At 39.6% G+C, this 25,795-nt stretch overlaps 2 protein-coding genes and 1 non-coding gene across 3 annotated transcripts; 2 read left to right on the top strand and 1 right to left on the bottom strand.

Moving 5' to 3' along the window:
* The first annotated feature begins 753 nt into the window (after positions 1 to 753).
* Positions 754 to 22,918, top strand: septin5a (septin 5a). The gene is given in 13 exon segments (XM_088994002.1): positions 754 to 870; positions 1,032 to 1,045; positions 14,135 to 14,225; positions 14,334 to 14,420; positions 16,425 to 16,520; positions 16,523 to 16,547; positions 16,624 to 16,758; positions 18,355 to 18,472; positions 18,557 to 18,658; positions 20,025 to 20,121; positions 20,202 to 20,337; positions 21,811 to 21,913; positions 22,062 to 22,918. Coding segments are annotated over 13 exon segments (1,110 nt in total). The 5' UTR covers positions 754 to 824; the 3' UTR covers positions 22,122 to 22,918.
* Positions 12,255 to 12,326, bottom strand: trnag-ucc (transfer RNA glycine (anticodon UCC)). The gene has a single exon. It is a non-coding gene; the product is annotated as a tRNA-Gly (tRNA).
* Positions 22,919 to 23,970: 1,052 nt separating the features above from the next.
* Positions 23,971 to 25,439, top strand: gp1bb (glycoprotein Ib platelet subunit beta). Its single transcript, XM_088994005.1, has 2 exons — positions 23,971 to 24,375; positions 24,462 to 25,439. The coding sequence occupies exons 1-2, from the start codon at positions 24,373 to 24,375 to the stop codon at positions 25,095 to 25,097; spliced, it is 639 nt and encodes a 212-aa protein (XP_088850131.1). The 5' UTR covers positions 23,971 to 24,372; the 3' UTR covers positions 25,098 to 25,439.
* Positions 25,440 to 25,795: the final 356 nt, after the last annotated feature.

The raw sequence follows: 25,795 nt of genomic DNA, 5'->3' as shown, positions 1-25,795 counted from the left end.
ACTGACACAATACAAATAAAGTTGAGTTGTTTTGGAAAAACTGAAAAACTGACGTCAGCCTCTCAGCCGTCCCTTCACTTGATTGATAACACCGGACAACCAATCAGATATCTGATTATTAGGTACAGTACAGCGCGTGCTCAAACAATTCACCTGCGCGTTGCAGAGTTAACAAACAAGTTGTTTGTTCCATCCTAATTTTCGCTCGTTTTCCCTATTAAACGTAAGCTGGGTATAAAAATGAGTGGGGGAGCTGGACCAAATAAGAAGAAAAAGAGTATCACTTTCATACGGAATGGGAAGAGGACTTTTTTCACGATGACATTTTCAAAGTGGGTACACAAGTAATGGAAAAATGTACATAATTATGGTGTTGTGCAACATATGCGGTTATAAATCAATATAAGTTGCAAGAATCCTTTATATATTTCTCAATAAATATAATGGGTAAATTATTTTGACGTGGTCATTTCAAAAGTAGCGACCATGCCGAAAAGGTGCGAGCGTCCATGTCCGATACTTTTACATGAACTTCGAGGGAGAAAATATTCCTTTGTTTGTTTATGAGTGTACACAATTTTGCGTCGAAACGTATTTTATTTTAAAAATATTGAACGTTGACGTATGATTTCTAGAATACAGTCGCCGTATTCTAAATCCACTTCCTGTTTGTTGGCCATTCAGTGATCTGATTGGCTGAGCCGGGGAAGTGGGCGCGGCTTTCATTATCCTGATTCACGGCCTCTTTTTTGTTCCCCCCCTCCTCTCGCTGCTTGCGTGTACGTGTGGCAGCCGAGTGCGGCGCATCTCGTTGAACGGTCGACATGACGGCCAGCATCCGATACAAGAGCCGGATTCCGGTAAAAACGGGTGAGCCTTATTTTGTTCTTGTTCTCTCGTTGGGAACCTGTTTCATTAACAGAATCGCGTGGTTGTGTGTGTGCTTTTCTGGGCGTCGCTGTGTAACCGTGCACCTGCTCATTCTCCTCATCTTCCATCATCGAATCTGTCGTGTGCATCGTGGCCTACAGAGGAAACTGCCGAGGTAAGAAAGAGCCTTCATTGTCTCATTTTTTAAAAATATTTGTGATTGAATTTTATTTCTCTTCTTTGAGGATTATTTTAATTATAAATGCATTGAGAGTGATGCTAGAGGTAGAGGAGGAGGGGCAAATGTGCTGGTGGGCTGGATTTCATACTTAGAAGTGGAGCAGCATCCTCCTCCAGCCATGCTATTTTTTTTCCTGCTCCATTTTCATTTTCTTTTATAAAAGAAACAAAGCTATATAGCCTTCAGGGTTCTGTTGAGCCCCGACTTCCACCTCATCTCACCTCCACTCACCAGTCCGAGGGTAGGGGGGAGAGTGCCCCTACCCTAGGTCCTTTCTCCCTCATGTTTGCATGTGGCGAGTGCTTCATGGCTCATCATGCATTCAAAATAGGCCAATTTTAAGAATCACATCAGTGGCATATTTACAACAGAATTGTTTATCTAATTGGGTCAAGTAAAAAAATAAAATTGTATTGAAAATGATATACTGTTGGTGTACTGTTACGCCCACACTTTGCCGGAGTAGCTATCTTTTCATCACAAATAGCGATGATGTGATTTACTAATATTCCCATTAAATTAAACAACATTAAAAATCTAATTTCTGCCCACCTACCCGGACATCAAGTTTATTTATTGTAATTAGTAGCGCTGTACTGAACTCAGCACATTTTCCCCCAAAACTGCAATTAGGCTTATTATTATTATTATTATAACAATAAGCATAATCACGCTGTTGTATGTACGGATGATTATGAGATTATGAGAGCGCTGAGGAGGTTCATGTAAGGTCACAATGTTATTAACCGTTTAATGACATGCTCACAGTGGCAGTTTGCACAAATCTGCTTAATCCTCTATAGAGCACTCATTGAAGCAGTTCAAAATTCTGATTTTTAAAAACAGAAAATTATTGTGCTTACAAGTCTAATAAGAATTATATTTGTCGATGTTACTTTTCCAAATAACAAATTCATGCTATAATATAGAATGCTTGCTGCCCGCCTCATATAATTAGGTCACCTGCATAATATGAATATGCACACTCATGTGTGAGACATGTGACTTGAGGCCTTTGCAACGATGAAAACATGAGATACAGTAACAAATGTTCCTCACATTGACAGAAAAAAAAAGAGAATAAATCAAAATGTGTTCTTCCTTCAGGCATTGATATGTCTTTAGCTCTTCATGTCCCTGTTTCTCTCATTTAGAATTGCTACATTGATCATTGTCTTCTGACGTTTATCCCCCGCTACTTTGTTAGGCTGATTGGCTATCGCCAGTTTCTCGGTCTGGAAGTCCCACATGATTTTAGGCTAGTTGCTCTCAACCCATCTTGATATTTGGTCCAGATGTTCCGTTACACTGTTCCTGTTAATTGATTACGCCACTCCATGTGTCCCTTGTGGCCTGCCTCTTATACTCGGCTGCGATCTGCTGCACCATCTGTGGTGCTTCTTTGCACAGACTGCACGTGGTGTCCTGGTGGTTGACCCTAGCCTCTATTAATCTTCTATTCAGGACCTTTTCTTGTGCTGCCATGAGCAATGCCCTCACGACATGGCTCCCAATGTCACATAGACAGCTGAATGCGTCATCCGCAAGGGGAAATCTTGCAGTTTCCGTACCAATCTCATGCACGCATTTCATGGGGTTGATTTCTGTTTCCACAATGTTATGTGCTGTGATTCCTTCCACCGCGATTGGCCATAAAAAGGCTATGCAAGTGATCAGCTTACAAACTTAATTGGTTCCCAGAAAGTGTGTGTAAGGTCATCTTCCAAACATATATTTCCTATATGAAACCATTAAAATGAGAATAATCCGTTTCCATATCCCCAAAAAACATGATTTTCTACAAAATAAGACTTAAAAATACACAAAATATACCTTATTTTATCTATAATAAATGTGCTATTGTATTGTAATTAAAGAAATAAACTGTACTATATAATAAAGTCGTTTTAGTTACCTTTGTGGTGGTAGTTGTCAATAGATGGTAGCAATGGTCGACTTAGCGTAATGGTACTGCATGGGGCAGCTAAGTCATACAAACGCAAACGTCGTTCGTGTTTTTCGATGATCTCCTTCTGATCAACCATAATTTTCTTTTGTGTCCTCTTCGGCTTAACACTAGCCTGTGGTGGGGTCTTTTTCGGTCCCATAATAGCAAAAGTACTCCACTCGATAACAAACCACATCTGCACTCAAAGAAAGGGGGTGAAAACTAATCCGCCATCCACCGTGGCACTGTTCGACCGTGTGGTTTCGTGTTCATCCGCCGAAAACTAGTCCGCCAGCCACTGCGGCGGTGTTCAACCGTGTGGTTTGGTCCGTCCGCCGAAAACTAGTTCGTTAGCCAAGACTATATGTTTGCAAATTTAAAGTTCGTGAGCTAAAGCGTTTGTAAGCTGAGGTATCATTGTATTTCATCCCACAACTGTGCAAACAGCCCATTACTACCTGTACGAGGTCTAGCAATGTTCCAAAATAAATACAAATCCACAGAATTTCGCTGTGACTTGGCTTTTCACTATCTGTTGCAAAGCTGACTTTGCAGTTATATCTACCACATATTTGATGCTAATTTTAGTTATTCTCTTTATGGGGTTTTGGGTTCTTTGTTAGCAATAAGCTACTGAACTATTATTGTAAGAAAAGTTATTTTGTTCAATACATAACCACAAAAATCGTCCAAGTGACAGATTGTATCAGTCCCTTCTTGGTCGAGACACCATTATACTTTTTAGAGATTGCATTAATTTTACAGCGTGTACAATATGTACTTTTTGTGACATTTGAGTTTGTTCATGTGCCGCCACCTTTTCCGGTGTGTATTGGCTCAATCAAACTGGGAAAACACAGGTGTAATCTCTAATAGTTATACATTGAAAGGTCTCCATGATGCATAAGTATCTTTGGAGTCCAGGTGTGAGCTCCCATCCTTGATTGTCATTGATTGAATTATGACCCCCCTGTGAGCCCCTTTCCTGGCAGATAAAGCAGACAGACAGATTTTCTCTGTGACAGAAATTCACTTTTGGACCAAATCCACTTCATCCACAAATCATTTTTGAGGTCACGTGGCATCAACGCACACGTACACACACAAGCTTATGAATTTTCCTGGAAACCCAGGATTAGTATGATGGCTGCCAACATCCAATCCAACCCAAGTGCTGGACTGTATTTCAGTGAAACTCTTTTTAACATTTTTCCACATTTTCCCCCATCTTCCTCATCTCACTCCCACTGATCCCATCTGCGGTGTTGTAGGACTGTGTAACGTCCAAAATAATGCTCCTCGCATTTGGTGGATGTTGCCATAACGTCCTGTGTGATGTGGTAACACAGTTGCCAGGCAACATTTTTTTTCTGATGTGAAGGAGTGGAGGCGTCCATAAGTTTTAGCGGTGAGATATCTGCACGTGTTTCAATGAATAATTGATTGATTGATTGATTGATTGATTGATTGAAGAAAGCATGTCAAGTGTTCAATTGTTCTCATCGCATTCATTGATTGTCTTCCCAAGAGCAGTGAACAGATGTCGAGTGTGATACGTTGATGTGCATGTCGACTCTCTCTTCTCTCAAAGTGCTGATTCAGTGTGTGCAAGTGGCAAGTGTAGTGGAAGTCTTCAATGGACAATACAGGAAGACGTTCAAATGCCTTGTGATTACACTTTAAAGGACAACCAACATCACTTTTTTGTTTTTTAACTGATACCAGAAAAACGTTTTATAGCATCTAAAATACCCAAAACACGCAGGCTGATATTTTTAGTCAAATGCAAAACACCAATAAAAATGACTTAAAGTGTCCAAAATCTGCAAAAAAAATTGAGCTGCGAATTAGGCATTTTCAGAGTCAGTTCGTGACGTCACGCCAAGACGTCTTGCATTGCTTGTGAATCAAAACAATGGCTTCAGATTCGGAGAATATGCTTTCTTGTTGCACATCCAGTTATGAATATGATTCAAATAGTTCTGAAGAGGAAAGCATACATGTTTGCAATCGATTAAAGATGAGAAGGTTTCTTCAGCCGTCATCTGTACAAATTTGAAGGTTTCGGACGTAATTTGTACAGATGACGGCTGAAGAAACCTTCTCATCGATGGACCACTCCTGTACGACTGAGAGCTTACACAGACGAATCGATTAAATAATTTATTTGTGCCATTTTGAGGCAACATTGGGGGAAAATCTCTCACCCAAAAAAAGAGGCACAAAATGGCGACCTCCTGTGGCCACCTCCGTTTCCACAGGCTTGGACGCCCTCTTCTGGCCTTCTGGCGGCTTTTGGGTGCAACACGAGGTCCCCAGACAACACAAGTACAGCAAAATACATTGACGTGATGGAAGGACCGCTACAAAGCATCTTTTTTATGGTCAAGGGCGGTCCTTTAGTGACGTCACATACGGACTCGTCACCAACTCAAAAACAAGACTTCCTGAATATTCAGCGTGAGTTGTAAAACGTAAAATATAGCTATGTGCGGTGGAATCTTTGTAAAGTACGCTCAGTAGAAGTCATTTGAAGCCATTTTACAAACTATGGATACAACTTGTCCGGAGACGTCGGTTGTCCTTTAAGTTAATTTGTCAATTTGCACTTTCTATTGTATATCACACAATAGGTGACTTACCCACATGTGACAAAACATTGTGTATAATTCGGTTTTTATCAAGATAACTGCTGGTGGTGAAAGGCAATCTTTCCATTCAACTGTAAAATAAATAAAATAATAAATAAATTCTGACTTTATTCTCAGAATTCTGACTTTAAAGTCAGAATTATTTTCGTTGCGACTTTAAAGTCAGAATTCTGACTTTGTAACATTCGTGGAGCTATTCATGTTTGGCTTCGTCAGCGTGTACAAGACGTAAGTGTGGCTCGGAAGAAAGTGCATCTATGCTTCCCAAATGCATTTTTGGATTTAATACTTAATTAGCGCGGTTTCATTGGAGTGACTCACTGTTAACTGTGAATGCACGCAGATCACCCAGGAGTTAAAAACATGACATGAATATTTTTTTAAATGAAATGAAATATAAATACAAAAAATTGAAAACGAAAAATACACTTACAAGTAAAAGCACAAATTAGAATTATATCAAGAGACAGATAAATTAGAACGAACGTCACGAATTTCAAATGGAATGCAAATTAATAACTTAAAATAAAATAAAATCCAATCAAAAAAAGGACATTGCAGAATGATTAAAAGTATTTTAATAGACAGCACTTCCGTCCTTTCACATTTAGTCTCACATTAAATGAACGTGCTGCCACCTCCTGGTCGATAGTGGAACTACTCACTATATGAGCGAGATGAAAAGGTTTCTTCAGCCGTCATCTGTACTTTTTTTGAAGGTGTCGGACGTTTCGCTTCTTATACAATATGCTTCTTCAGCGAACTAAAGTCTTACTGGTAGTATCGGCCCTACATATAGATCCCTAATGTCCAGACATGGCGGCGCCGGACACTGCTATGATAGGTCCCTACTCTCAGGTTGGGGGGAGCAGAGGACCACTCCCCGCAGCCCTCCTCCTTTACGACTGAGAGCTTACACAGACATATATGAGCGAGAGTTATGCCAAACAAAAAACATTAACCTTCATTTGTTTGTGGTTTTTGAGGGGGGGGGGGGGTGAGCTACAGCTCAGACATTTTCACAGTGCTGTAATCCGAATATTACCCAGCAGACCAAACGGATTGGTCACTTTGAATTTTGGTTTAGCATATCGTGAAATGTGGTTCAGCCTCCAGATAACGCCTCAAAGTTGCTTTCGAAAGCAAGATAGTATTTCCAACCGTGTAGAACGGCCATTGCTTGAAGATGACTTCTGATCTTCACTCAATATACTGATCATCAGCGGAGAAACATTTTTTTTTCACATTTGACCAGGGGACAGGCATGTCACTGGAGGTGTTCACCATTTTCAACGTATCTATCTATCTCGCTAGCTTGCTCGCTATCTAGCGAGCTAGCTATCTATTTATCTAGCTATCTATCTAGCTAGCATCTATCTCGCTAGCTTGTTTGCCATCTATCTAGCTGGCTAGCTAGCTACCTATCCATTCATTTATTTATTTATTTATTTATTTATTTATTTATTTATCCATTTATTTATTTATGTAGTCGACCCAATAGTTATGTAGATGATAACATCAATATTTTGTTTCGTCTACATTTTTTTTTTCAGTTGTCAATTCGCCTTGTGTGCTTTTGCCTCCAACACAAGCTTGCTGTGTCATGTTACCATTATCCTGAATTGCGCTGGACATGCTCCTCTTGCCTCACTCGGAAACGTATTGTTTTACTCCCTGATTATTTTAATATAACATGAGATAACTACTCATATCAGATCAGAATGCCCGTGAGTTGACTTGATGTGTTTTGTAATTGGATGAGTAAATTGGTTGGGGAGCACAAATTAGGGAATTAGGAAGATGATCTTTTCGTGTGTCTGTGAAATGAAGTCTGAAGTGAATCGAGTCAAGAGAGCCGATTATTTGCATACAAGCCTTTAATGTCATGTCAATTTCAACACCGACAAATACTTTTCAGTTTCTACCAATTTTTAAATGTATCTGTTAAATCTGCTATATTGTGGAAATAAAGCTGCCTTGCTTTCGAAAGCAACTTTGAGGCGTTATCTGGAGGCTGACCCACATTTCACGATATGCTAAACCAAAATTCAAAGTGACCAATCCATTTGGTCTGCTGGGTAATATTCGGATTACAGCACTGTGAAAATGTCTGAGCTGTAGCTCACCCCTCCCCCCCCTCAAAAACCACAAACAAATGAAGGTTAATGTTTTTTGTTTGGCGACCTAACATAGCAGTGTCCGCCATGTCTGGACATTAGGGATCTATATGTAGGGCCGATACTACCAGTAAGACTTTAGTTCGATGAAGAAGCATCTTGAATAAGAAGCGAAACGTCCGACACCTTCAAAAAAAGTACAGATGACGGCTGAAGAAACCTTTTCATCTCGCTCATATAGTGAGTAGTTCCACTATCGACCAGGAGGTGGCAGCACGTTCATTTAATGTGAGACTAAATGTTAAAGGACGGAAGTGCTGTTTATTAAAATACTTTTAATCTTCTGCAATGTCCTTTTTTGATTGGATTTTATTTTATTTTAAGTTATTAATTTGCATTCCATTTGAAATTCGTGACGTTCGTTCTAATTTATCTGTCTCTTGATATAATTCTAATTTGTGCTTTTACTTGTAGGTGTATTTTTCGTTTTCAATTTTTTATATTTATATTTCATTTCATTTTAAAAAATATTCATGTCATGTTTTTAACTCCTAGGTGATCTGCGTGCATTCACAGTTAACAGTGAGTCGCTCCAATGAAACCGCGCTAATTAAGTATTTAATCCAAAAATGCATTTGGGAAGCATAGATGCAGCTAGCTCGCTGAAACAAACTAATTTTATTTATCGTGGGTAAGGTGCCCTAGTGGTTTTGTGTGGATCCAGTGTGTGGTCTGCGATTTATCTGCCGACCAATTCAGGGGTGTACCACCATTGAGGACAAGTGCTATACTTTGTAGAAAATGATTGACTGAAAAAAGAAAAAAGTCCATATTTTTAGTATATGCCCTTGAGATCACAAGTGTATAACTCACTCAATATGACATCCAAACAGGGTGTGCCTACTATTTGGTGGGAAAGAAAAAGATCTATTTTTTTTCTTTCTTCACTCCCCACATTATATATGCTACGCCACCCCTTCCCCCAAACACACACACACACACACACACACACACACACACACACACACACACACACACACACACACACACACACACACACACACACACACACACACACACACACACACACACACACACACACACACACACACACACGACACAGTCACATCTGGAAGAAATTGGCTGTAACCTTCCACCCTCGAAATCCATAGGCTTAAAAGAGTTTCTGCAGTAGTAAAGCATCCTTATAACTTCTAAAATTGCACAGTGGCTGTCTGCAGTCAGTGGTGGGGAGTAACAAATTTGAAATGATTTGTGACTGTATTTTTGTCAGTACAAATACATGAATAATTGACACCTCCCCATCTGGAGTGTTTGATCAAACCCAAAACCCTCACTAATGTGTATGATCATGTGCTCGCATGGCGGGCCGTCAATAATAATAATAATAATAATAATAATAATAATAATAATAATAATAATAATACATTTAATTTACAAGCATCTTTCTGAACACCCAAGGACACTTTACAATAAAAACAATGCATAAAACAATAAAATCATGAAGAAAACAATAAATAATAAAACAGCAGATTAAACTAGACCGTGTAAGCAAGTTTAAAGAGGTGGGTTTTGAGGTGAGATTTGAAAGTAGGAAGGGAGTCAATGTTACGGATGTTGGGTGCAAGTGAGTTCCAGAGGTTGGGAGTGGAGCGGCTGAAAGCTCTGCACCCCATCGTGGTGAGACGGGCAGAGGGCATAAAGAGGTGGAGGGAGGATGAGGATATGAGGGCCTGAGAGGGAACGGAGATTTGAAGTAGGTCAGACAGATCGGGGGCTGCAAGGTTATGGATTGCTTTAAATGTAAACAGGAGTCAAGGCCTGCAAAATCTTAATAGCTGAATCACAGACTCATTGTCCATGTATTCTTATTAAATAATTCAAAATTGTCTTTCAGCTTTCTTTCATTACTTTTCCCCTGTTGCGCTGCTACCAGACGTGTATTTTCATATTTTAGCATTTAACCGATCACATTTCAGCCATTATTTGTTAACAGGGTCATAAATCTACCTGGCAACCCAAAAGGGGGACCAACACCTTCGTGAAGGCGGGTCAATGTCAGTTTTCGCAAACTATGATTGGCTAGTCACATGATTGGCAAGTCACAAGCCAATCATACTATCACTAGCTTATTGATAAGAGCATACTGGCCAGAGCTAGCACACTGTATCGGTAGCAAGCTGCATGAGCAAATATATTGTTTTGATTTAATAGCAGTTTTGTCAACACACCCAAGGAGGAGAAGAAATGGATTTAGTTGGGGATTTACTGTTAAACCCATTTTCAAGACGGACTTTTCAAGTAAAAATGGACATCATTAAGTAAGGCGGATCGGTTATTTCCTGGCTAATGGTAGCCTCTAGTGGACTAGTAAATCGCACCACACTTTTTTCAGTCTGGATTGATTCAGACGTAGCACTACTGAAGGCTTAGCGATGAAATCCACTGCCCGCCATGTGCTAGCAATAATGAACTAGCATAAAAGTTGTAAACAAGCTAACATAAATCATCAACTGCCTCATGACTTGCTTTTGGCAAAAGAAGGATGACATTTTGTTTTCTTTTAAGTTCAATTTTCCGCGATGGTTTCAGCAAAACTCAAGAAGTTAGGATGATGTCGCTGATTCGCAATGGGACCGACTTGATTGGCGCTGTTACTGCTCAACAAGGTTCTGTCTGTCAGATGACATTGTGACATCACTGAGCATGTTGACGAACAGGTTGACTTTTTCTGCACAATTTGATCATTGTTGTGACAGCAGGTCCATACTTGCACCCTTACGAGATGGTAGTGAATTTCACATGTTGTTTCGTCAATAGATTCTTCCTGCTCAGACAGGTTTTCTCTCTCTCTCTCACTCACTCTCAGGCTAAGCTCAGCAAACTCTTTCTAAAGGGGAGGGAGCCCACGACAAATGAATGAATTTCTTTGAGGCCTTTCCTTGGTTTCCTCCCACAAATTGGCACCTCTGGCTCCGCTTCGCCTAGCTCTCTCTTTTTCCTCCGCGCAGCGGGAATTCCTGTGGACCTGTCTGAACAGAAAAGAGAGGTATAAAAAAAAAGAAACAAGAAATAGGGTAGATCGTAAAAGGGGAGTTTATTTTGTGGCCGTTGAGGCTTCCCGTTTGTCGTATCCTGATCCCGTCGCATTATTCTTTGGCTGGGTGGACACGTCGGCCAGAAGCTTTTGGTGCGCTTAAAGTATGGATGCCATCATGCTGCAGGAGAAACTTGTGGAAAGACTCCTGTGCCCACGCGTGAGAACCGCCAGACAGAAGGTATGCGAAAGAATTGGAATTCGGAAGAAACTTTGGTGTTTTATATGGAAAGATGGAAAATAGTAGGGGAGCATCTGCTTTGGTTATATATAGGTAAGGTACAGTAGTGTATTTTATTTTATTTTGTTTTATTTTATTTTACTTAATTTTACTTTCTTTTATGTTATTTTTGTTAATATACAGTATGTTTTTTATTTTGCAGCATTAGCAATATTAGCATTATATCTGATGTGGTGGTGCGGAGGGGCATTCCAGTCACATGACTTGCACTCTAACTCGGGTGGCTGATTTTATGATTTGAGACTCGCTTGGCAATAACTTGAAAGACTTGACTTGAGCTCAATGACTTCATAAGTCGTGGGTATATCTGAAAATATTACTGTATTTTCCGGTGTATAAGGCGCACCGGCGTGTAAAGCGCACCCCCAATGAATGGTGTATTTTTATTTCTTTTTTTCCTTATATGAGGCACACCAGACTATAAGGTGCACTTTCACTGAATGACGTTTTCCAAGTATAATATATAAATATATACAATTTTTCAAAATATAAGGCACACCACATTATAAGGCTCTACAGTAGAGGCTGGGGTTACGTACGATTTCTTCTACAGGGGGAAATGGATTCGGTGGACAGTCGTTGCAAGACCTGTTGTGGCTCAATATTACTTCACATATAAGGTGCACCTGCGTTTAAGGCGCAGGACCCTCTTTTGAAGACAATTAAGACTTTTAAGTGCACCTTATACACCGCAAAATACAGGAATTTGTTCATATGAAGTACCTTTTTTATTTATTTTATTTTTTTGTATTGTGTTTCATCACAGACATGGGCTATGATTGCTTCGTTGAGCAAGTCTGGTACATTTGGATTAAAGGAGGGTTCTTTTTGACAAGATGAAAAAAATAATAACAACATGCAACCTTTGTGACTTAAAGATAAGAGAGCAACATTACTAGTTCCTGACCATTAATGTTTGCATATGCACAATATTTTTTGTCAACTCAGCTCTGTCGTCACCTTGAAGCCGATTATGCTTGGGCATAACACAGCAGACTCGGGGCAAAACATTCTCCAAGGTGGAAGCAGTCAGGAATGATAACTGGTGAGGGAGACCAAGGCTGAGCTTGCATTGGCTGGGTATCGAACCCAGATCAACTGCTTGGAAGGCAGCTATGTTAACCATTAAACCACCAATGCTTTGTGGCTGAATAATTGAAGGTTTTGCCCAAAATGTCTGAGCTTTAGGCACGTCCGGACTTCTTTTCACCACATCACCCTCTGCTGGGCCCTTCCCCACGTGACCTCCATTGTAAATTCCAAACAGGAAACTGCCCATAAAAGGATTTCATCGAGTTTTAAAATCTCACACGATTCATGCTGTGTTAGTTCATTCATCGACTTTTTTTTTGGACCAACTCGTGTCCTCAATCCAATATCTGGCACCTCACCGGTGGTCTTTATGCGTTGACATGTTGACATTGTATATAAAAGGCCTTCTGTGTGTTTTCACTGTTGCTTTTTTTTTTAGTTCTGGTCAATGTGGCATCTGTGTGGATGTGAATGTCGTCAACTGTCATGCAGTCAACCTCCGACTGAGTGTGTATTTACGTCGACAAACAAACACTGACGTGGTGATGTTCTACCACGGACAGCGGGAGTGAAAACACAAAGACCCCTTTACTTCAGTCTTGGTTCTGTACGGGGTAGGGTTTCTTCCTTTTTCCTCATGAGAATCAGTGCAATACAAAATGAATGGCTGGGGGGAAAGAACTGCTGACAGTAGTGATGTTCATCTAAGTTTCTCCACTTGCCACCACAATTTGACGAACAATATTTTCTCACAGTGCCGTGCCAACTTGGGTTCTCAGAAAACCGCTAACAGTGATAATTTCTGCTTTCTATTTTAGAGCATGGGTAGTTACTGATGTTGAACTGTTAAAGGCAGTGCAAAAAAAATCTAGTGCCGTGTTGTAAGCTGTTTTTACCTATCTATCTATCTATCTATCTATCTATCTATCTATCTATCTATCTATCTATCTATCTATCTATCTATCTATCTATCTATCTATCTATCACAAGCTAGCTATTTTGCTAGCTAGTTAGTTGGCTAATTAGTTAGTTAGTTAGTTAGCTAGTTTAATTTTGCCTGTTTGTAAGTGAGCAGGCTCCTTTCTTGGAAAACAATGTTAGAGAACTGTATTGTGGGAATCTTTGAGTCTTGGCGGCGACAGGAGAAAAAAAAGAAATCCAACAAAACAAGGAGGCGAGCTGGGTTTGTTCTTGGTTCAAGGAAGATGATGTAAGACAGTCATGACCAAATGGGTGAATTGTGTCATTTTTCCTTCTTTGCACCATGGATGGTTGTGGGAGTACAACTATCCACTCCCTTTTTTAGAAAGCTTGTCTTTATCATAGATAAACTAGAGGTTGCTTTCACTCTGAATGATTGACATCAATGTGGACAACCCATTAACTTTTTTTAAGAGGAAAATGGACATCTGTGGTTTTTTTCAAAGGACAGTGACAATATGAAAACTATTCAAAAGCCCAATTCCAATCAACATTGTTACAGACATTAGTTAACTCGATCTCAGAAGATTATCTCAGTAGTCATAAAGAGCATTTTTTTCTACAAGGAAGATGATTTAGTATAGTGGACTGTCAGTCTAGATGTCAACAATATGTAATAATAATAATAATGCATTTAATTTCTAAGCGCCTTTCAAAACTCTCAAGGACACTTTAAAGTCACTGGATTTTTTTTGTGTGGGTGAGCAGCGGGAGCCATTCACGCCAGCGTTCACTCAACCCGGAAGTAACACAGCAGCAAAGTTATGAAAGGAAGAGGAAAGGAAAGAAAGGAAACAAAAAAAAACGAAATAACAAATAATATGACAACACAAAGACACAGAGATAACAGAGAGTAATTGCTCTTATTATATTCCTGTACTCCTTATTGTCCTTATTTTGACAGAGACTAAAAAAAACTGTTTTGCGTTTCGTAGGAGAAGCAGTATGTCGGCTTCGCCACTCTGCCTAACCAAGTCCACAGAAAGTCAGTGAAGAAAGGCTTCGATTTCACTCTTATGGTAGCAGGTCTGTTGTAACTTATAATAATAATAAGACATTTAATTTATAAGTGCTTTTCAAAACTCTCAATGTCACCCACTTACTTGAAATGGGCATTTTTATAATATGTTTCAGGTGAATCTGGAATGGGCAAGTCCACTCTGGTCAACAGCTTGTTCCTCACCGACCTCTACAAGGACAGAAAACTGCTGAATGCTGAGGGTGAGTCTCATCATGATCAGCTACGTTTTCACTGCTGGCTGGCTGGCTTGATGGATGTGCTCCAAGGTCTGCTTTTTATAGAACACATTTTCTCTTGTACTTTTCACATGTTACATGAGCACAAGCGGTGGTGGCTTCCTCTCATTTGGAGCTATAGTAATGACACATGTAAAGGCATATACACGTTCACTAATGTTGTAGCTTTAAAGGACAACCGACATCACTTTTTTGTTTCCTAACTGACATCAGAAAAACGTTTTATAGAATCTAAAATACCCAAAACACGCAGTATGATACTTTTAGTCAAATGCAAAACAGCAATAAAAATGACTTCAAGTGTCCAAAATCTGCAAAAAAAAATTAACCCGGAAGTGGCCAGTTTCAGAAGGTCCCGCCCCCTTGTTCGTGGCGTCACCCCAAGAAGTCTTGCCTTGCTGGAGAATCAAAACAATGGCTTCAGATTCTGAGAATATGCTTTCTTGTTACTCATCCAGTTATGAATATGATTCAAATAGTTCTGAAGAGGAAAGCATACATGTTTGCAATCGATTAAAGAATTTATTCCGGGCCATTTTGAGGCAATAGGGGGGGGGGGGGTGTAGCACTAAAAAAGAGCCTGAAAATGGCGACAAAGCTCCGTGTAGGGAATTAATCAGCCCGTTTCCACAGGCCTTTTTGGTGCAACACGAAGTTTTCATACCAAACAAGTACAGCAAAATGCATTGACGTGATGGAAGGACTGCTACAATGTGTCCTTTTTTCGGTCAGGGGCGTTCCTTCAGTGACGTACGGTGAGGACTCGTCACCAACTCAAAAACAAGACTTCTGGAATATCCAGCGCGAGTCTTAAAACGTAAAATATAGCTATATGCGGTGGAATATTTGTAAAATACGCTTAGTAGAAGTCATTTGAAGCCATTTTACAAATTATGGACACAACTTGTCCGGAGACGTCGGTTGTCCTTTAAGTCATTTATGATGGACACAACAGTCTGATTTATTATTATTTCCTGAAAACACAATTAACTGAAGAGACGCACCTTTCAATTTTGAGCCATTTGAATGCAGTGGTACCTTGAACTTGAAAGTTTCATTTGTTCTGTGACCACACTAGTAACGCAAACCCCAATACAGTACAGTACATATATCTTAAATCGTTGTTCCCAATTGAAATGAATGGAAATGCCATTAATCAGTTCCAGAAAAAAAATCCTGGACCAATTATCCTAGTCAGGGAATCAATGTGTTCATATTTTACTGGATAAAAATACACTTTCACAACATTATTAAATAAAATTGAAAGAATGAAACGGTTGGTGAATCATAATGAATGTTGCTGCCGCTGCTCACCTGCTGAAAAACTTATCATGTGACTTTAAAGTGTCCTTGAGAGTTTTGAAAGGCACTTATAAATGACATTTATTATTATTATTATAATTCATTGTGGCTCTTTCTGGTGTGCGGGATTCGGCCACAGGGGGCAGTATAACGCCATTCCGATACAAAGGAAGAAATGTTTCACAATGGCTACACAGGTAGTCGTTTTTTTCAGAAGGCATAATCACAAGTCATAAATAATGTTTGCTCATGAGAGAAAATTGTTGTATTGTCGACATCTGTTGATTCCATTTGAGTCCCATGCGTAAAGAATTAGAACACGGCCACATAAATGCAATACATTATCTCGTCAATGGCATTTTGCATTATGTCATAGCTTTAAGCTAGTCACTAGATTAACTCATTCACTGCTAGTAGGTGTACTTCACATTTTATGTTTAGTTTGACAATAACATTCTGACAAATGGTAGCCTGTTATCATGTGTATGAAATTGAGTTCACAGCCGATGAGGTAAGAGCGATAAAATAATCTCCAATCTCTTGATAGGCACACAACGTCACTTGTTTTCTACAATCTTCAAGTGTACACAATGCTGTGTCCATTTTCACCTTCCCTGCCTCATAACATCACGCTAACTTTTTTCTTCATGTCATCATGGTGACCAGAGCGCATTAACCAGACGGTGGAGATCATCAAACACACAGTGGACATCGAGGAAAAAGGAGTGAAGCTCAAGCTCACCATCGTTGATACGCCAGGCTTTGGGATGCCGTCAACAACAATGAGTGGTGGGCTTGGATTGCCTCATTTTGTGACTCAAGAAACTATCAATGTGCTAATGTGCGCGTGCTGAATCTTGTGTAGCTGGAAGCCCATCACAGACTACATCGACCAGCAGTTCGAGCAGTACTTCCGAGACGAGAGTGGGCTCAATAGGAAGAATATCCAGGATAACAGGGTCCACTGCTGCCTTTACTTCATCCCTCCATTTGGTCACGGGTAATTACCTCCACGAGCGCACACACACATATTCCTATTTACTTTTATTCAATTATCCCCAACAGTTGTTTGGTGTTGCTTTCCATTCATTACATTACTTTGCCCAGTCACATTTCAGTCGCTCGCCACTGGTACATATGTAAATACGGATATATTTACATACAAAAAAGTCTTCCACAATCTGTATTGTTGACCAATGTCGTTTCAACTTAAACCCACATACAGCTTAAAGGACAACCGACTTTTTTGTTTCTTAGCTGACATCAGAAAAACGTGTTATAGCATTTAAAATACCCAAAACACGCAGTATGATATTTTTAGTCAAATGCAAAACACCAATAAAAATGACTTAGTGTCCAAAATCTGCAAAAAATTGAGCTGCGAATTGGGCATTTTCAGAAAGTCCCGCCCCCAGTTCGTGACGTCACGCCAACACGTCTTGCATTTCTGGAGAATCAAAACAATAATAATAATAATAATAATACATTTAATTTACAAGCGCCTTTCTGAACACTCAAGGACACTTTACAACAAAGACAACACACAAAACAGTAAAATCATGCATAAAGCAATAAATAATAAAACAGCATAATAAATTAGACCATGTAAGCAAGTTTAAAGAGGTGGGTTTTCAGGTGAGATTTGAAAGTAGGAAGGGAGTCAATGTTGCGGATGTTGGGTGGAAGTGAGTTCCAGAGTTTAGGAGCGGAGCGGCTGAAAGCTCTGCACCCCATCGTTGTGAGACGGGCAGAGGGTGTGTAGAGGTGGAGGAAGAGGATCTGAGGGCCCGAGTAGGAACGGAGATTTGAATTAGGTCAGACAGATAGGGGGGGGGCAAGGTTATGGATGGCTTTAAATGTAAACAGAAGTATCTTGAATTCAATAGGGAGTTTAACAGGGAGCCAGTGGAGCTGTTGGAGGACAGGAGTGATGTGGTGAAATGAGGGGGTTTTTGTGATGATCCGGGCTGAGGAATTTTGGACTAGTTGGAGTTTATGGAGACATTTTTGATTGACCCCGACAATGGCTTCAGATTCGGAGAATATACTTCCTTGTTACACGTCCAGTTATGAATATGATTCAAATAGTTCTGAAGAGGAAAGCATACATGTTTGCAATCGATTAAAGAATTTATTCCATGACATTTTGAGGCAACATTGGGGAGAAACGGATCACCAGAAAAGAGGCACAAAATGGCGACCTCCTGTGGCCACCTCCGTTTCCACAGGCTGATAAGTTATAAAAATATATGGAGCTTGAACACCCTCTTCTGGCGGCTTTTGGGTGCACCACAAGGTTTTCAGACCAAACAATACAGCAAAATACATTGACGTGATGGAAGGACTGCTACAATGTGTCTTTTTTTTGATGCGGGGCGTTCCTTTAGTGACGTCACGTACACACTCGTCACCAACTTAAAAACAAGACTTCCTGAATATTCAGCACGAGTCTTAAAACGTAAAATATAGCTATATGCGGTGGAATCTTTTTAAAATACGCTCAGTAGAAGTCATTTGAAGCCATTTTGCAAATTATTGTCCGTAGACGTCGGTTGTCCTTTAAACTCTTACGCTAACTGAGCATCTGTTGGATCAGGTTGCGACCAGTGGATGTGGAGTTTATGAAAGCTCTCCACGAAAAGGTAAACATCATCCCACTCATCGCCAAAGCTGACTGCCTCACGCCCACTGAGATCAAGAAGCTGAAGGATCGAGTGAGTCCAACCACTTACATGTTCACTCTATGGTTGACACTCATTTTAATTTCAGTGTGCGTACGTGCGTATGCGTGTGTGCAGATACGAGAAGAAATCGACAAGTTTAGCATCAAAGTCTATCAGTTCCCTGAATGCGATTCAGATGAGGATGAAGAGTTCAAGCAACTGGATAAAGAATTGAAGGTGGGCATCAATTGCGTTATATACAATGCAGTTTATATGTTTAACCTTTTACTGTATTTTCCGGTGAATAAGGCATATCGGAGTATAAGGCGCACCCCATTGAATGGTGTATTTTCAAACTTTTTCCATTTAAAAGGCGCACCGGACTATGAAACTATGAATGAAAAAAAAACGTTTTCCAAATCTAATACAGTAAAGTCTCGTTATATCGATATCGGTTATATCGAGAGTACTGCTTATTACGATACTATTTTTATTTCCCGGCAAATTTCTAGTCTTTTATGATATATCGGATATATCGATAGTCCGGTTATATCGATATTTTTTCCGACTCCCGAGAATATCGATATAACGAGACTTTACTGTATATATTTATAGAAAATATTCCCAAATATAAGGCACACCACCTTATAAGGCACTACAGTAGAGGCTGGGGTTACACACAACTTCTTCTACAGGGGGAAATGGAGTCAGTGGCTGCTGACAGTCGTTGCGAGACCTGTTGTGCCTCAATAGTACCTCACATATAAGGCGCACCGACATATAAGACGCAGGGTCATCTATTGACGAAAATGAAGGATTTTGGGTGCGCCTTATAAATGTGGTGAAAATATGGTTCATTGCAGTTTGCCTGCGTAAAAAACATTGGTTGTGCCTGATGATTCTCAATATAAGATGTGTTTCGAAAACAAATCCAGTTAATACAGTAAAGTCTCGTTATATCGATATTCAAGGGAGTCCCAAAAAATATCGATATAACCGGGACTATTGATATAGCCGACCCTGTTTGCATGTAATTTTCTCCGTGCGTGCATAGAAATAGTATCGATATAACGAGACTTTACTGTATATGCAGGGCGCTTTCACCTCTTATAATAAAAGTTACCATATTTTCCGATGTATAAGGCGCACCCAAAAGCCTTGATTTTGTTCAAAAAATGACCCTGCGCCTTATACGCAGGTGCACCTTATATGTGAAGTAATATTCAGCCACAACAGGTCTCGCAACTACTGTCAGCAGCCACTGACTCCATTTCCCCCTGTAGAAGAAGTAGTGCGTAACCCCAGCCCCTACTGTAGCGCCTTATAATGCGGTGTGCCTTATATATTGATTTTTTTTCTACAGTACATTACATTTGGAAAACTTTTTTATTCATTGAATTATACTCCGGTGTGCCTTATATATGGAAAAAGTTTGAAAATACAACATTCATTAGTGGTGCGCCTTATATGCCATGCACCTACTACGCCGGTGCGCCTTATACGCCGGAAAACTATTTATTATTTTTCCATTGTTTCAAATGGAATGGATTCTAACATAACAGATGTGGAAGAATCCATAATTGTTACTTATACGTGTATCCAGGAGTGCACCCCATTCGCAGTGATTGGCAGTAACACGGTGGTGGAAGCTCGAGGACAGCGAGTGCGAGGGCGACTCTACCCTTGGGGAATTGTTGAAGGTGATGTCATCACCAAAGGCTACGCCGTTTCCCGAAAAAAGCAAAACGACTCACGGGAAAATTGCGTTTATGCTTTGCAGTGGAAAACCAATCTCATTGCGACTTTGTGAAGTTGAGGAATATGCTGATCCGCTCGCACATGCACGACCTCAAAGACGTCACCTGCGACGTCCATTATGAGAACTACAGAGCGCAGTGCATACAGGAGATGACCAGGTGGGGTTTGTTTTGTTACAATTACTCTCGCGTGACTAAAACATGATCATTCATATAACTGAAATGCTCTCACACACAAACCACTTAATTTTTTGATGTCCACACACCCTCCGAAAACGCTCTCATATACACATGTGACTAAAATACGATAATTCACATTACTGAAATGCTCTCACACACACCTCTAATTTTTTTCACGTACACACACACCCTCTGAAAATACTCATTTCCACGTGACTAAAATCAGATCATTCTCATTAGTGAAATGCTCTCACACACACCACTTTATTTTTTCACGTACACACATCCTCTGAAAACACTCTAATTTCCACATGTAACTAAAATCCGATTATTCACATTACCGAAATGCTCTCACACACACCACTTAATTTTTTTCACGTGCACACACCCTCCGAAAATTCTCTCATATACACGTGACCAAAATACGATAATTCATATTACTGAAATGCTCTCGCACACACACCACTTATTTTTTTCACTTACGCACACACTCCAAAAACGCTCTCATATACACGTGACTAAATTGTGATCATTCATATTACCGAAATACTCTCACACACACATCACTTAATTTTTTCATATACTGTACACACACACACACCGAAAATGTTCTCATATACACATGTGACTAAAATATGACCATTCATATTTCTGAAATGCTCTCACACACACTACTTAGTTCTTTCATGTACACACACTCTCCAAAAACGCTCTCATATATGCATGTGACTAAAATACGATCATTCATATTATTGAAATGCTCTCACACACACACACCACTTTTTTTTTTCACTTACACACACCCGCCAAAAGCGCTCTTATATACACATGTGACTGAAACACCGTCATTAACATGACTGAAATGCTCTCACACACACCACTTAGTTATTTCATGTACACACGCCATCCGAAAATGCTCTCATATTCACATGACTAATATAATGACCATTTCAGTCATATGAATACGATAATTCATATGACTGAAATGGTCTCACACACCACTTATTTTTTTCACTTCCACACACCCTCTGAAAATGCTCTCATATACTGAATCACATTGCAATGTAATGTGAAAGAAATTCAGTTGTGTAATATTAGAGTGCTTGGTATCAAGGCTCTGTGTGAGAGTGTTTCAGTGAGAAGTATTCTTTAATTTTCTCTACAGTACAATACTGTACAGTACATCATTACTCATATAACACTTAAAATATGTGTGGGGGAAAGGGAATCTATGGTGTGTATGAGAGCCTTTCAATGAGGGAGAAAAACAATCAGTTTTGTACCCTATGTTAAAGTGTTTCAGAGGTGTGTTTTTACTCAATTTACTTCAATAAAGTCATTTTATTTGCCGTTGCTTTGAATTTCTATGTATTTATTTATTCATTTATTTGTTTGTTTATGGAAGTATTTATGTGTTTATTTACTTACTTACTTATTTTGCACCCCCGCCAGTAAACTGGCACAGGACAACCGTATGGAGAGTCCCATTCCCATCCTGCCACTGTCCACCCCCGATGTGGACACAGAAAAACTGATTAAATTGAAAGATGAGGAGGTAAGATGACAGGATAAAAATCTCATTTAAATATCATGACAAGCTTTAATTGTTCCCCGCTTGCATTTTATTGCGCCGGTGATGAAGACAAATTGTACATTTATGGCCTTTATTGGATGAAAATGTTCTTCTTTCTATGTGCGATCAGCTGAAGAGGATGCAGGAGATGCTGACTAAAATGCAGCAGCAGATGCATGACAAAGACTAGCCACATGACAACGCAACCTGGAGTTTTATTTTGTTGTTCATTGGCTGTACATTTAGGTTGAGTTTGGTGCTTTTGTATGACTCGTCTGCCTGGATCTTTGTTTTATCTAAGGCCCAACCCACATCCCCTATCTTAAGCTATGACCCCCTTACCAACGCTTCCCCCCAACTGCTGTTAAACAATAAAAAAGTATAATTCTAATCACTTATCACCTAATTTATAAATACAGTGTTAAATATTTGGGGGATTCTTTTTATGGGTATGACTGTGCGGCAATTCACATTATATATATTTTTTTTATTCCGCGTGTGATTATTATTATTGATCCTTCTGGTTCAAATCTCCCTCATTGACTTTTTTTGCACATTTGCTTTGCATTTATTTAAATCGATCTGATGAACAAAAGGAATGCATTATTTATTGCAATTCAGGATGTTGAAGCGTCTTTTTGTTGTTGTTGTTGTTGTTGTCGGTTGACCGGTTTCAAACCGCACTTATTGCCGGAGATCAAATGTTAACTGTGAACACCAATGATAATAATAATAATTATGCTGACAGGGTTGTTGCGTAAGCATGTTGTTGGTACTTGCCTGCTTGACACTCTCCACTGCTTCACAGCTGACATTTTGCGCCTGCGTAAAAATCTGATCTGACTTTTTTTTGTAATTGCTTATGTAGAGGAGAGTTGATATTTTTGTTTTTGAAAGTGTGAATTGTGAAAGTGAAGAACGATGTGTGAATGAGTGCCAAAAAGAGGAAACATGCATCTTCCTTCTGTCCAATTTGACATATAATAAACGTCGTCATTCTGTAAATGTTTGCTGTGAACAAGTTGTCCATCTTTTTTCAGCTGTGAGAGAGCTTGTGGCGATGTTATTTTTGTCATCATTTATCTCCAGCAGCCAGTCTTCCTTCATCGTGTCATCATGACATAGGCATACATTAAGGTCTGTAAGTCTTGAGGAATATCAGCGTTTTTTTTTTTTTTTTTAGATTTTACTTTTTATTTGTTCAAAAGACATCCACAACATTGCTTTTTTTCAGGTTTATTTTTTTCTCATATTTTTTTTTTATTGAAGGAAAAAAAGATGAGGTTGATGAGTTTAAAAATATATGCAACGGTAATATAATTTTTTTCTGAAAACTGGTTTCACATCACTCTATTGTAATTTTGACAGTTTTTTCTTCCAGTAATAGTAGTTTTAAAACATTATTTACGTACTACAAAAACACAAACTGGGCACAATACTTTAACAATCTAATTCTATTGACGGAAAGAGTTGTATCAGACACTCCGCTTTTACAAAGCTAATGATGTCCACTTCCCATTGACGCTATTCACGCTTTTCATTTTAACATTTTTGTTGTATTTTACAGTTAGTGCACATTACAATACAATACAGATTGATTTATATAGCGCTTTAACAACAGATGAAGCTGTAACAAAGCACTTAACATAGACAACTATCCTATACAGTAAATGAAGCAGTCACAAAGATAGTAGATTGTGGATAGTAAAAAGAGCCGAAATGGCAGGTGCGTCACCGCAAACACTTGCGCATTGTCCGCCATCTTGAACAACTACAGTACTACAATGTGGTGAAAGCTAATATGAGAATTACCTCATTTGGTCTTTTTGATGCAGCCTACGTATTGTAAAGCATTATTTTGTTTTGAAAATAATAACAATAATTATAATACGTTTGTGTAAGCTCTCAGTCGTACAGGAGTGGTCCATCGATGAAAAGGTTTCTTCAGCCGTCATCTGTACTTCTTTGAAGGTGTCGCACGTTTGTTTCGCTTGTCACCCGAGGAGCTTCGTCAGTGAACTAAAATTTGCTGGTAGCTCAGGCCCTATATAATAATAATAATAATACATTTCATTTATAAGCGCCTTTAATGTGACTTTTACTTACTTTAATGTGACTTTTTTGAATGTTTGCAACTCCTCACTTGGGAGGAGATCTGAACTCATTAATCCTCCACCTTTTCATTTTTAAGCTTGAGAAAGGAATGTAAACTTTTGCAAAAAAAAATAGAGCATATCAAAATATGTTCAAAATGTTTTTTGACTCATAAAAATAATGACTAGCAGTTCATCAGGAGATAAATTAGGGTGAAAATAATGTGAGATAGTGCTCAGCACGCATCCTGTTAGAAATGCTTATCAGTGAGGGCCAGCCGGCGGCATCACACTCACAGTGAAGCTGGCGAGAGCAACACGCCTCTTCAGGGACAACACACAGCACTCATGGTAAGTACCAAATAATATTGTCATGTCATATCGGTTATAAATTTGATTTTGAGTCATCACCATGCCATTTGTTTTTTTCTCTTCAGGCATTCCCGAGGATGAAGGAACTCCAAATTCTGTGTCTTCTCATCTTTGGAAGTCAAAGTTCTTTGGCATGCCCGCATCCCTGCACCTGTCATGGAAGCCAGGTGGACTGTAGCAGCAGGTTTCTCAACTCCCCCAACCTCCCCAGCATCTTCCCCGAGGACACCACCGAGCTGCTCCTTCACAACAACAGGCTGACCACTCTCCCGAATGGGTTTCTGGACAAACTCTCCTCACTTCGCCAGGTATCCCTGCATGGAAACCCGTGGACGTGTGACTGCGGTGTTTTGTACCTGCGAGCTTGGCTGAGACGTCGTCCCGGCGGAAGTCCCTCTGCTCAACTGCATGTTAACTGTAGCTCCCCTCCTCACCTTAGAGGGAGATTGGTGGAGTATTTGACTGAAGAGGAGGTGCTGGATTCCTGCCATTACTGGTATTGTGACCTGGCCTTGACTTCGCAGGCGTTCTTGTTTGTGTTTGTGCTGGTGCAGGCCACACTATTGGTCGCTGTCATTGTGTTCCTGAGGAGGTTTGAGAAGCTCTCGAAGGAGGCCCGGAGAACCAAGGAGGAGAGCCTCACAGAAGGAGAGGGTCAAAGGGAAACTGTGTATTTGCCTCTAAGCGATCGGAGCAGTTGAAAATGCTCTGTATGATCCGCACAAAATGGTAAACAATAATAATAATAATAATTTCTTCAAAAAAATACAGATGACGGCTGAAGAAACCTTCTCATCGATTGTAGACCCTATTATGGTCTTCTGTAACTTGGACTCAACATGCATGGTTTTGGGAATGTGGATTGTATGAAAACCATTGTCATCGATTACATGTGGATAAAAATGACCAATACTAAAAGTACATTGTTACATTACATTGTCCTCCAATATATTTTAATGTGTTTTAAGTGGGTCACTAAATGAGTCCAATGTGGAAATTGTGACACGTTTTGTTTTATTGATAATAAAGATATATGAACGGAACCTCGTGTTTTCCTCAACTGTTTTGTAGTTGGGAACAGTTGGATTTTCCCAAGCGTCTTATACAAGAATGCCGTAAATCGTACCAGTAGTTACTAACATGCAAATAAGGCAATTAAAATTACGTGTCTACAAATTTCCTCGCGTTCTTTTAAAAACCGTAATACGAACTTTCAGAAAAGAAGAGTACTGGCTCTTCAAACTCTTGATTCATTTGATTTATTTGTTTTTGTTTGGGGACGTGATCTGGGCGAGTAGATGCTTTGTAACCCGGACACATTTAACGGGTGGACATGCTCATGAATATACGTGAGGTTTCTAATACGTTACACCGATATGTCAATAATTCAATAAAATTA

Source organism: Hippocampus bargibanti, linkage group LG04 (assembly GCF_051943395.1).
Source record: "Hippocampus bargibanti isolate YZ-2025 linkage group LG04, ASM5194339v1, whole genome shotgun sequence".
Classification (NCBI taxonomy): Eukaryota; Metazoa; Chordata; class Actinopteri; order Syngnathiformes; family Syngnathidae; genus Hippocampus; species Hippocampus bargibanti.
Note: the sequence above shows the minus strand (reverse complement) of the source record. Positions and strands in the feature narration are given on the sequence as shown.